At 41.7% G+C, this 12192-nt stretch overlaps 1 protein-coding gene across 1 annotated transcript in view; it reads left to right on the forward strand.

Moving 5' to 3' along the window:
* The window catches only part of MALRD1 (MAM and LDL receptor class A domain containing 1), a 2333045-nt gene that overhangs the window by 1736436 nt on the left and 584417 nt on the right, over positions 1–12192 (forward strand). Inside the window, exon 29 of the mRNA XM_086939858.1 lies at positions 4533–4734. Within this exon, the coding sequence (XP_086795984.1) occupies positions 4533–4734 (202 nt within the window). The remainder of the gene's footprint in view (positions 1–4532; positions 4735–12192) is intronic.

The following is a 12192-nucleotide window of genomic DNA, read 5'->3' on the forward strand; positions in this document are numbered from 1 at the left end:
GGTTTTATCATTCACTTTTCTATGATGACTATTTTAAATAGCAAGACTTCTGTTGCAGATTGTTCAAAGAGCAGATTTTTGTCATGAAGAAAGCCATACTCCTCATCGTAGGGTGTTGTGCTGGAAGAAGCATGTTGAGCCTTTTTTCAATACTGGGTTGAAGTCATATCACCCTTATATTTTAATATACTCTTGGGGACATATAATAAAGTTAGGACTCAATAAACCAAGAGGTATTTTTAAACTTTGCACCTCACCACCACACTATGCCTCACCCACCCACACCCTGAGAGCTCAGGTAGGACCGTACTATAAACACATGACCTTAAGAGCTCTTCCCTGAGTGGGAGTTGCAGCCCTCACCACCGACCGCTGGGAAGAGGTGTAAGGAGGAACCATATGATGAAGCATGCCACCTAAGGGTGGGCGAAGACACTTTTTAAAATTGTGAAGCTATCTAATGTGACTGGTCCCGTAGGCTTGATGCATTTTCTTTGTAGTTTGGTACTGAGTAGGGAGTAATGCATCGCTGGCATGTAAACACTCCCAGTAGATTCTTTTTGTGATAACAAATGCTGAGACCTGTCAAATGATAACAACTAGTAAACAATTAATAATCCTTTAGGGGGCATATCTTCCCTTCCAGTTAAGATGTGTTGAACCATGGGAATTTGTCTTAATATCTATACCACATAGGCAAATGTAGCTCTTGTGTCCTTGAATGTGCTACAAATACCCTGGCACACCCCACTTGCTGCATCACCTCTTGTTCAAAAAGGTATATTTCTCCTGAAATAATAGTTCACTTCTTGTGGTGGTCATTGTTATGTTAAATGTTCCCAAATTAGAAATCCCTTTTCAATTGCCTCTTAAGATTTTTGAAAAGGTTCAACATACAAATTTGTTTTACTTTTTCTAGCTTACATGCTGCATATTCTGGAATAGCTATAAAGTAAAAGTCACATAAGAATCACTGTAACTGACAACTCCAGCCCACCAGTCTTTTGTGAAATCTGACACATTTCAGTGAATTCTCTTTATTACATAAAGTTAGCAAGGCAAGTGCTAATTATGGTACAGTGTCTATCACAGTTTTGAGCTGAGTGGTGTCTCGAATAGTTGAGGCAGTGCTCGTTTGCTAACTTAGACAATTATAAATCTAAGTCACAGGCTCTGTCTAATGGGTACTGGTATAGGAGTACAGTCCTGGGCAAAGGTGTCATTTTCATCCAGTGTTAGTGGATCTTTAGAGGAACGTGTTTATATTGGCCAGAATATGTAGCAGAATTAGTTGACATTTGCAAAATAAACAACAGAACATAACATAATGGGGCATAGCAACATAAGAACCCAATTTAAATATGGCAAAGCATAACACCATAAAACTGTAAAAACAGAGAACACAGCAAAACAATCACAATACAACACATCACATTGTAATGGTTCAACACAAAAACAAAGGAACATATAACTACCACAACAAAATACCATGCATCAAATATGCACAAACATTCTTGTCACGCAATACCATCAACGGAACCCTGCCTTCATTTTAGGGTTGTAAAAGGTGTTTGAGCCAAGCATTGCCTTAACTTACCACCAAGAACATAATATAGCACCAATCAAAAACGTGATGTACTGCTTCCCTAGTGGACATTTTCAAGAAAACTGTTACTGTTGCTTTTTTTCCTTCTGTCCATTCCAGTAACCTACTAAGTAAATGATTAGGACAGTACTGCACACAACCTGCATACTTCAGTGTTGTTTTGAACCTTTTACTTTCATATTTAACAAATTTGTAGCCAAACTGGATCAGTTATAATTACTCCCCTAGGCATTTTTTTTTCCACTTTCAGCTGTAGTTTTCACATTTTTTAGGGACTTAGGGGCAAATTCATCAACGAAAATACAGATCGCAAAAGGGCAGATTCGCAGAATCTGCCCCTTTGCGACCTGTATTTTTCCATTTGGAATGCATCAACCCAAATGCAAATGCACAATTTTAGTAATCGCAAAACTTGCAATTCCTTAAATTGCAAATGCATTTAGGGAATCACAAATTGCGATTTCCCAAATGCAATGCATGATGCAATTCCAAATTGCAAATTCGCAATTAGGGATCGCAAATTACCATCAATTTGAACTTGGTGGTTATATGCAAAAAATGTGATGAAAAATGAACTAAAGTGTATTTTTCAAAGTGTTATGTTACACACACATGCCCTTGGGGCATATATGTGCGCAACATGTGGTAACATCTCAACATTTAGGGGTGTAACAGACTGTCCTTTGGCACCCTTTCAACCATGAAATTGCATGCCTTCTTAAGGAATTTGTAGGAATCACACATTTTTTTGTGATTCCTACATGCATAGGGATTTGCAAATCCTAAATAGCGATTTCATAAAATTCGCTATTTAGATTTCTCAAATCCTGACTTTGATGCATGTGGGCCTTAGTTTTTGTATATGTTTTTATTCTTAATAATAGAATTTTTGAGACCTGTAGTTCCTTTATTTTTGTTTGCTGTAATGGTGCTTAATTGACTTAGTTATAAACAATCAGGTACCTCTCTCTCAAGGTTCTTTTTCTATTGAGGGGAAACAAACAAAAATTAACCACATGTTCCCTGTTGGAAAATCGAGTTTATTCTTGTTGGTACTTCACTGTCGCTGTGTGAGGACTACATTATCAGGACTGTGACATCTCTTCACACAAACTTCAATTCTGATTCTCTTCAATATATATGGAATGTTGTGCAATTTTTCAACCTGTAAATGCAGTGATGAACTCATAACTATCCTTTTGTATCCATTTGAAAATTACTGCACTAGGCTCAAACATATTCTGGCTTTGGTAGGGATGGTTATGGTTATGGTTATGGTTATGGTTATGGTTATGGGTGGTTTTATAGCGCGCTCAATTACTCAGGAGTATCCTGGCGCGTAAAGATGCAGATAAGCAGTGAACCGAAGGAATTGAAAAATTAAACCGTCATTTTAAAGAGATGGGTTTTGAGTGCTTTTTTAAAAAGATTGAAATCCTGAGAGGTGCTTAGCTTCATGGGAAGGGTGTTCCAGGCAGCAGCTGCTTTCACGGCGATCGAATGCCCACCAAGACGTGTGGGTCTGGAGCCTGGAACCACCAGCCGGGTTTGAGTGCCTGACCGGAGGGGACAGTTAGGTATGTGTAGGGAGAAACGTTTCCTCAAGTACAGAGGCCCCTGGTCACGGATGGCTCTATGTGCAAAAATATGTGCAAAAATAAGGGTCTTAAACATAACCTGTTGTGCTACTGGGAGCCAATGCAAACTGTGCAGATGTTGCCGGATGCTAGACTTCCGCGAGATGTTAAAGAGAAGTCTAGCCACAGCGTTCTGTATGATCTGAAGACGGTTGGTCAGGTAGGCCGGAATGCCAATGAACAAGGCATTGTCGTAGTCTAAACGGGAAAGAATAAGGGCCCTCGCCACTGTTTCTTTGGCCTTCCTCGGAAGCAGGGGAAATAATCTGCAGAGAGCTTTAAGGGTACCAAAGCAGCTGCTGGTTAGTTTTTTAATATGGATGTGGATTTGATAACTGTGTTTTGAAAGGGAGCCTCTTCTATATTTGACCTCCTATTAAACTGTGAAAGGCATAACAAGATGTTTTCCACTAGTGAGTTATATCAACATTCTTCCTTTTTAGGTGTTTTAGAAGTGTCCGCAGCATTCCAGTTTTCTAGCCAATAGTCTGCTTATATTATGTGCCTACGTGAGATCAAGGTAATTAGTATCCCCAGCCACCTCCTCCATAGACTCCAGACCATCCAGAACGTTGTAGCAAGACCCATCCTAGACCTCCACGGTGCACCCACATCACACCAATTCTCAGAGAGCTCCACTGACTCCCCGTATGTAAATGGTGCCAATTCAAATTCCTCATATACGCATGCAAGGCACACTGGACAACATAGGACCATAAATACCTTAACAAGCACCTTTGCTTCCACCAATACACCAGACACCTGCGCTCAGCCTCACTTTAATTCGCACACATCCCCCATATCCACAAACATAGAACAGGAGGTCTGGCATTGTCTTACATTGCAACTAAAATCTGGAATGACCTCTTTCTACACATCAGGGGCTCTTCAGTTCTTGAATTCTGCAAAAGCTGAAGATCTGGTCTTCAACTAGTTTTCAGAGGCTGACTGACTAGTCCTGTACCTAGACACCTGCTCCAGCATCTGGATACCCTACCAGGTGATAAATAGAGCTGTGCAAATCTACATAACTTAACATTACATGGGCCAGTGGTTCATTAAGTGTGAGTAGTGTTAGGGAAAGATAAGCCACATGACACAGACGAAAGGCAATACATGAGAGACAAACAGACTATTAGGAATTAGCTTTTTTCCACGATGCCGATTTTGGTCTGAAAATGTTTTAAAAATAACACATAGATAACATTAATATAAGTTAATTACGACTGTCACAAGAATCATTATCTTCGGATGAGTAATAAAAAAAATGTGTGCGCTTCTATTCCTAGGTATACACTGTAGAAGAGTATGGACTGAACCTTCTAATGTGGTCAGTAAATGGGGTCTACGGAAACGAGTGGATTTACGCAAACCTGATCCTCTCAAGCAACAGTCCTTTTCGAGTGGCATTTGATGTTGAAGTGGGCAAAGACGACGCAGCATACATCGCCTTAGATGATATCACATTCACCCCAGAATGTGCAACCGCAGGTATGTTTTTGACAGATTGTGTTAATACAACAATTTACATTAAATGCACAGTGGTCTTGGCTCATCCAATACCAACTGTGCTCATCCAATACCCGCGAATGGATCACAGAATGTTAATGGAAACAACTTGTGAAATGTTCGATGGGGTTCACGTTAAATGCTACTTGTTCTGAGTTGGATTTAACGAGCGAGAGAGCTATAACATACCAAGGATTATCGACAACAAGCAATGGCATAGTAAGGCTTTAGAGTGCTCAATTGTAACCACGATAGTGTGCCCCCCTCCTTCCAGTATGCTGCTCGGGTATTAAATAACAGTCTTAAGTGGAGTTCAGAGAGCCCATAGGAACTTTCGGGTCCAGTGCAACTGCACCCTCTGCACAATAGATAGCTATGCCTTTGATAACCAGAGCAGAAACTGAACTTTTTGGATTTCTCGTTGTATTGTTTGTTCTAAGGCGATACAAACACTACTTGTATGCTTAGTAAGTATTAATACTTTGATTCTTAGTGGGTCTTTGTGACACAGATTTTACCTTTTAAGGTGATTTGTATAAAATGCTATTGCTGTCATTTATTTATTGGTACTCGACCTCATACCGATGAAATGCTGAGTCACCGTTGCTTGTAATCGAACTCATTGGTCCCCCTCACAGAAAGTCAGCCTAACAGAGCTGATTAAAACAGGTCTCTGCTGCACATTTGAACTGGGTGGTGTCCTAAATATTTGAATAGCTGGATTAAGCAATTTTACTCCTTGACAGTATTAAGTGTCTGTTAGTCACAGGAAATTTGAAAGTCAACTGACTTTGGCTGGAAATGATGAAGCACCAGGTGTGAAGATATTTAAAAGAATTGCACAGCAAAACAGAACAAAAGAGAGCAGCAAAAAACAAAGCAGAATACCACCACAACTAAAACGTAACAGGGCACAATATAACAAAATAGTTAAAAGAGATTGCAACTCAAACACAACCTTACAAAACAAAAATAATGCAAGCCCATATTGTGACACAAAAACACTACAGCAGGAAAAACATTACTATACATTACCAGCACAACAAAATGCAACCGAACACATATGCCCAAATGTTTTTGCACCGCACAACCACCTCCAAAATCTGCTTTCATAATTCAGTGCTAACAGTATTTGAAGCAAGCACTGCTACATACCACTGGGGATATGTAACAGTCAAAAATATTAAGTGAACTGCCATGATCTGCAGATGTTAGCAACGTTGCACCAACATTGCACCAGTTTACACAGGCTGCAATGGCAGGCCTGTAGTTCCATTTTGCATGGCCTCTCATGGGTGGCATAATTCATGCTTCACCCCATGGGAGGCCTCTGGGGTACCTATGCCCTGGGTACCTGGGTACCATATACTAGGGACTGCATAACATTTTAGGGAGAAAGCAAAAAGACTGGGGTTCTTATTAGCAGAATCCCAGTCAGACTAGGCAAAAAAAATGTAACATCAAGCAAGAAGTGGGGGTAATCATAAGAAGCAGATTCTATTTTCCTACAGTGATGTATATTAGTGCAATAAGCAACCACATGTTCATTTTGACAACGAGGACACATTATATGCTAAAAACAAATTGCAGAAAAAAACAAGCACTGCATACAGTTTGCCTTCTGTTCATTCTCATTGTTCCTATGCTCTTGAACTATTTTTTGCCGCAAATGGTGGGAAATTGTATGTAATTGCATAATTTCAGAAATTAAGCAAGATTATCCATGCATAATCCAAATTTCACACACGCCTACTTTCGGTCCATAAATGGTAAAAAACATACCTTTCATGGAAATTTGGGCAGTTCTCCCGAAATGTATTGAAATCTGTAAATTCCTACAGTTTCACACAAGTAAATGTCTGCTACCTAATCTACACTTGTTAAACTGTTTCTTTCATGTACAAATAGTATAGAAAGGATGAATGGACTGTGATAATGTCATTAATGTAATTGACAAATACTACTGAAGATGATCCTGGGATAGGTTCTCACAGTAATCTCTGTCTTGTTCCTATAATGCAGAGGAAGGGTTTCACACGTTAGTCACATCAGGATTATAGCAAAATAGAAATAACCTTGACTACAGGTGCTGACGAACATAGTTCTTGGCAAACAACTTACGATACTTGCTTAGCAAGTGTTTTTATCTAGACAAAATTTATTTGAAGTGAAAAAATATATTGTTCTTTATTGATCTGAAAGCAATTAATTATAGATAAGTCCACGGTACGCATGAGCCCTGCACCTGAATCAGTTTTGCGATTTTAAAATAGCCCTCCTAAAAAATTATTGATACAGAAAATAGCATTGACGCCAACTACTGACTTTATACCATCTTTAACATTGGCCACCGGCCATCAATTCTGGCGCTTTTATTAGGCTATACAGACATTATCATATATTGTGCAATATATCTCCTGTCAGATGTGAGATACTTCCTCGACGGACCACACCAATATATCACATGAATAATGGATCTTTTTTGCGAGCCTAGATGTGTTAATGTATCTGATGGCAAGCCAGAGGCAAGAATAAAAAGTCATATAAAGCTGGCTACGGGGAAGCTCGGGTGGGAAATGTATAAACGTGTTCCCTTGTACAGAGTGGAAACAGCTTGGTGCTCGCAGAGATGCTGCAGTCTGTTCTCATTTGGCTCCCTGCTGTTCTTGATGAGGGCATAGGTGCACGCTCATTCTTGCATATGCAAATGCCACTTCGGTTGGAAGTGTACTGTCATGTGTGTTCCCAATATGATTATGCTCCAGTCGCATTGATTTATTGCTTGGCACGCCCTGGTAAAGGAGATAGAGTGATAGAAAAGGATTATATATAAAAACAACAGGTTCGATTCAGGTTGCTATTTAAAAAAAATCATTTGAGCACCCTCCATTTAAATTTAATGAAGGACTAATTATATATTTTGAAGTTCATGGTGTCATGTTTTCTGTATGCAGTGTCTATTGTCATCACAGATGCAGAGAAGGAATGGACCGAAAGTACACTCCTCCCCCAAGGTTATAGTGTAGATTCAGGGGCAGGGAGTGCTGCTATGAAAAAGTACAGCCATAAGGCGGAGATTGAGGAAGGCCTTTAAGAGACTTCCTGCAGCCAACCACTTCCGTTCAATTGGCACTGGTGGACATTGATGGATTTTGGCTTAAAGTTGCCCACACACTCCGATGCTGTTATGCAAATACTCTGAGGCCCACAGGAGTGAGCGCTCCATGCATCAGGGGATGTGGCGAGCTCCCACCTCGAGGCCTAATCAAAGGAATGGCACAGTTAGCTGTATACTCTCAAGACCTTTCCCACTGCTGTGCCCTCAGTGTTCTGGTGGTGAGCTGCTGGACATTAATGAGGTTATGGTGGAGTGGTGTGGCTCACTGGTTAGAGGCGGCAGACCCGGAAGCAGAGGATGGCCCGTGACCAGGGTTCAATTCTCAACGCAGCAGGGTCGTGGACCAGGGTCAGCGGACTCGATAATTCTCGCCTCGGTGCCTACTCTAACCAGGGATCACACTCGGCAACTCTGGGCATTAGCTTCCCTCATCTCCACAACGGCCCCCCACATACGCTGGGGATGCCTGGTTTTACCTTGGAGATACCCAGCAGGGACCATCTCACAGGGAAAGCCAGGACGGGTTCCCCAGCGGTCTACAGTGCGGAGATACCCCATGTGGGGTGATTCAGGTGCATTACAAGACATCATTACATTACACATTACATTACATGGTCAGCCTGTATTGTTTACAATGTGAACTTGACTTTCTAACCTACTTAATTTTCCTCCTAACTCTTAGTACTCTTAACTTCAGATCGGTGCCCGCAATGGCCCCTTTATAGAAAGTTAACCATACTGACCGCTGGGCAGCGGTATGGGCCAGGGTAGTCTAATGGATCACTGGAGAGGTCTGGAACTGTTTCCCGGGGGTCAGGGACAGTGAGGCAGTTTGCACTAGCAATGCAAGGCCTCCGCAGGCCCCAAATCAGCACCTCAGTTGGTGGACTTGCAGCCAAGACAGGTGCCACGTCTAGCCCGCTATGTATGGCCCCAGAGCTGCGGTGGCGATCCGTGGCCAGTGAGGTCTTCCGGGGCACAAGCAGTTTAGAGGTTACAGGTGGTCTGGAGGGGTTGCGGGACAAAACAGCTACTTTAGCTAAGTGCCTGGACCCTGATTGGGAGGGTGCAACAAGAGAGTATGAGGTAAAGGAGAGGGGTATGAGACTAGAATGAGGAGTGTGAGGCAGAGATGAAATAGGGCGAGAGAAAAGGGTGTAGCGGATAGCGAGAGAAAAGGGCGAGGCAAGAGAAAAGGTTGAACCAGAGAGAGTGTGGAAGGTGATGATGAAAGCATGGAAGGGAATGGAATATCCTGAATTAAGTGATATGCATTTTTTTGTCGATACTTTTGTTATCAGGTTGGGACTAGTGATTAGTGCGCACATACAATGGTGTGTGGTTTGCTGGCAAATGCAATCATAGGATGAGATTTTGACGTATAAAAAAGTATTGCAGTGATGAACAAGAAATTATACATGCCTGAACCGCTTCCATGGGACAGCGAGTGCTTGAAAGCTTTCCTAGAGCTGAGAGAAAGTCTCTGTCTTGTCGCAGGACTAGGAATGCCTTATTATAGTAATATGTTCACATTCTTTTGCAGTGTGAGGGAGGGCTATGCTTTTTCTCAGTGCATACTAAGATGCATTGAGAGACAAGAAGACCTGGGGCCTCATTTATGAAAAGTGACGCATCGCTGCGTGAAAACAGCGATGCGTCACTTTTCACTGCGCACTCCTTACAACATTCCTGATGTGTCATATTTAATGTATGACGCATCACGTCGCAAGGAGTTACAGATACGTCAGTATTTCTGACGTATCTGTAAGCGCAAAAGTGACGCATTGCTGGAGTGTGTCACAAAAGTGACGCAACTCCAGCAATGCATCCTTTCACATGGGGGAAGCCCCATGTGAAAGGGCTTGCGTCAGTCTTACGCCTGCTGTGAGGCAGGCGCAAGATTTTGACGCAACAGCGTCCTAAAAGTGACGCAGTGAAATCTCATAGATTTCACTGCGTCACTATTATGAGGCTTTTTTGCGGGGGAATGCCCCCTCTGCATACATTATACCTGACGCAGGTATAATGTGGCGCAGGGGTTTAAAAAGTGACGCATCTACCTAGATGCGTCACTTTTTAAATATGGCGCAACGAGGCGCATTTTTTACACCACTGGTGCGTCACAAAAAGTGACGCACCGGCGGCGCAAAACTGATGCAAGGCCTTCATAAATAAGGCCCCTGTAATTTATTTTTCAATCACCCTTGACCGCATAGCTTCAGGGATACCGGGCTGCCTTAAAGCAGTGGGAGCTGTTGGAGTTAGTATAGAGAAAAGTGAGGACATAGTGATGGGATATCCTTTAACTGTTATTGTATTGTATTGTAATTGCATTTGTATAGCATTTATTACCCCTTACGAGGCGTCAAATCACTTTTTTAGGCAAATAGCATGCTACTCCGGGACCCATAGAGGATTAGTGTTGAATTAGTATAGTGAAACATGCTAGTAAATGTTAAGAGGAAGATAGGTTAGCCAGTTATTTGGATTCAGAATGATAGCAGAAGGATAGAAGAGGAAAAAAGGTTTGTATTTATATAGCGCTTGTTACCCCTGATGGGGTGTTGAAGCACGCTACTCCGGAAACCCTAAAGGATTAGTGGTGAATTAGTATGGTGAAATATGAAAGTAAATTGAGTAGTGGATATTAGTCAGTTATTTGGAGTGAGAAGGATAGCGGAGGGATAGAAGGGGAAGAAAGGTTAGCATTCATATAGCACCTGTTACCCTTGATGGGTGTTGGCGCGCTTTTCTGGCGAGTAGCACGCTACTCCGGAACCCATAAAGGATTAGTGTTGAAAACTAGTATAGTGAAATATGAAGTAATTTGAGTGGTGGATATGTTAGTCAGTTGTTTGGATTGAGAAGGGTTGGGGAGGGGTAGAAAAGGTAAAAAAGGTTTGCGTTTATATAGCACTTGTAACCCTGATGGGGTGTTGAAACGTTTTATTGGTGAGTAGCACGCTACTCTGGAATCCATAAAGGATTAGTGGTGAGTTATTGTAGTGGAGTATGAAATTTGAGAAGTGAACATGTTAGTCTGTTATTTTGATTGAAAAGGATGGTGGAGGGATAGAAGAGTGAAGGATTTTTTTTTAGGTCATAGCAGTAGGAGGAGGCTTTAGGATGAGTAAAAAGGGTTTTTGGAGGGAAGAGTCAGAGGGAAGAGTTTAGAGAGGTTTGTTTTGGGGGATCGGTATACTAAAAGAGGTGTCAGATGATGCAAGGAGGGGTAGAGTAGAAGAGAGTCTAGAAAGGTTATTTTGGGGATCATTGCAGTGGTATGGGGTTTGGGATAAATGAGAGAGTAGATGTATTGGGTGAGAGATAGGGTAGTGTATTGGAAAGAGTAGTAGAAAGTAGTTTGAGATGAGTCAGACATTTGGGCTAGGAGATATATTGAGAGAAGTATAGGCTGAGAAATAGGGTAGTGCATTGGAAATGCCAAATTAGTAGAAAGTGATAAATACATAGATCCATAAGTAGATTGAAAGTATATAGATGCATAAAGGAGGTAAGTATATGTAGATTAACGATATTGATAGAGGTACAGGATGAGAAATAGACTAGTGTGTTGGATATGCTTTTCAGGAGAAAAGTAACAGACACACAGATCCAAGTACATGGAAGGTACATAGATGCACAATAGAAGCAAGTACATGTAGACCAAAGATGTTTTTTTATTTTTTATTAATTTTTAATCAACATAATTATTCTACATGTTTATACAAAGCAATACACAATGATAGGTAGATATCTATTTGAAAATAAATGCTTATATACAGAGGGATATGCTGTAGATTTCTGATTGCGTAGGGTGCTTATGTGGGGAACAGTGTGGTACATAGACAAGGATGCGTAGTCCAGGTATAGTAGAGGACCCCTATTTATTGACAAGTAGTTAGGTGGCAGGTTACAGGATAGGAAGTTACAAGGAGAAACCCCACCAGGAGAGAGCTACCAGCTCCTCAGCCTCAGATGATCAACTGTTACCTCGAAACCGGTCCGGTCCTCGGATGCTTGATTCCGTTCTGGGAAGGACATGGCTTTTGTAGTTCGGACTGGACTGTTCCCATGGGGCAACAGGGTCAGAGCTGATTTGCATATCGCCATTGTCTAACCCAGGGTGGTGTGGAGTGCAAAAAAACGATGGATTTGGACCCAGATCTTTTGACTGGGGGAGTGTGTGACATTGATCCACATTCAGTCCATCACTTGTTGTTTTTGCAATTGCCGCCCTAAGTGCGCTGGGGATGCCCAGACGTGGGTCCCAGGCACTCCACACCACTGGAGTCAAGCTAGCCGGGCTGATGAGAGGTGTT

Source organism: Lissotriton vulgaris, chromosome 10 (assembly GCF_964263255.1).
Source record: "Lissotriton vulgaris chromosome 10, aLisVul1.2, whole genome shotgun sequence".
In the NCBI taxonomy this organism is placed as follows: domain Eukaryota; kingdom Metazoa; phylum Chordata; class Amphibia; order Caudata; family Salamandridae; genus Lissotriton; species Lissotriton vulgaris.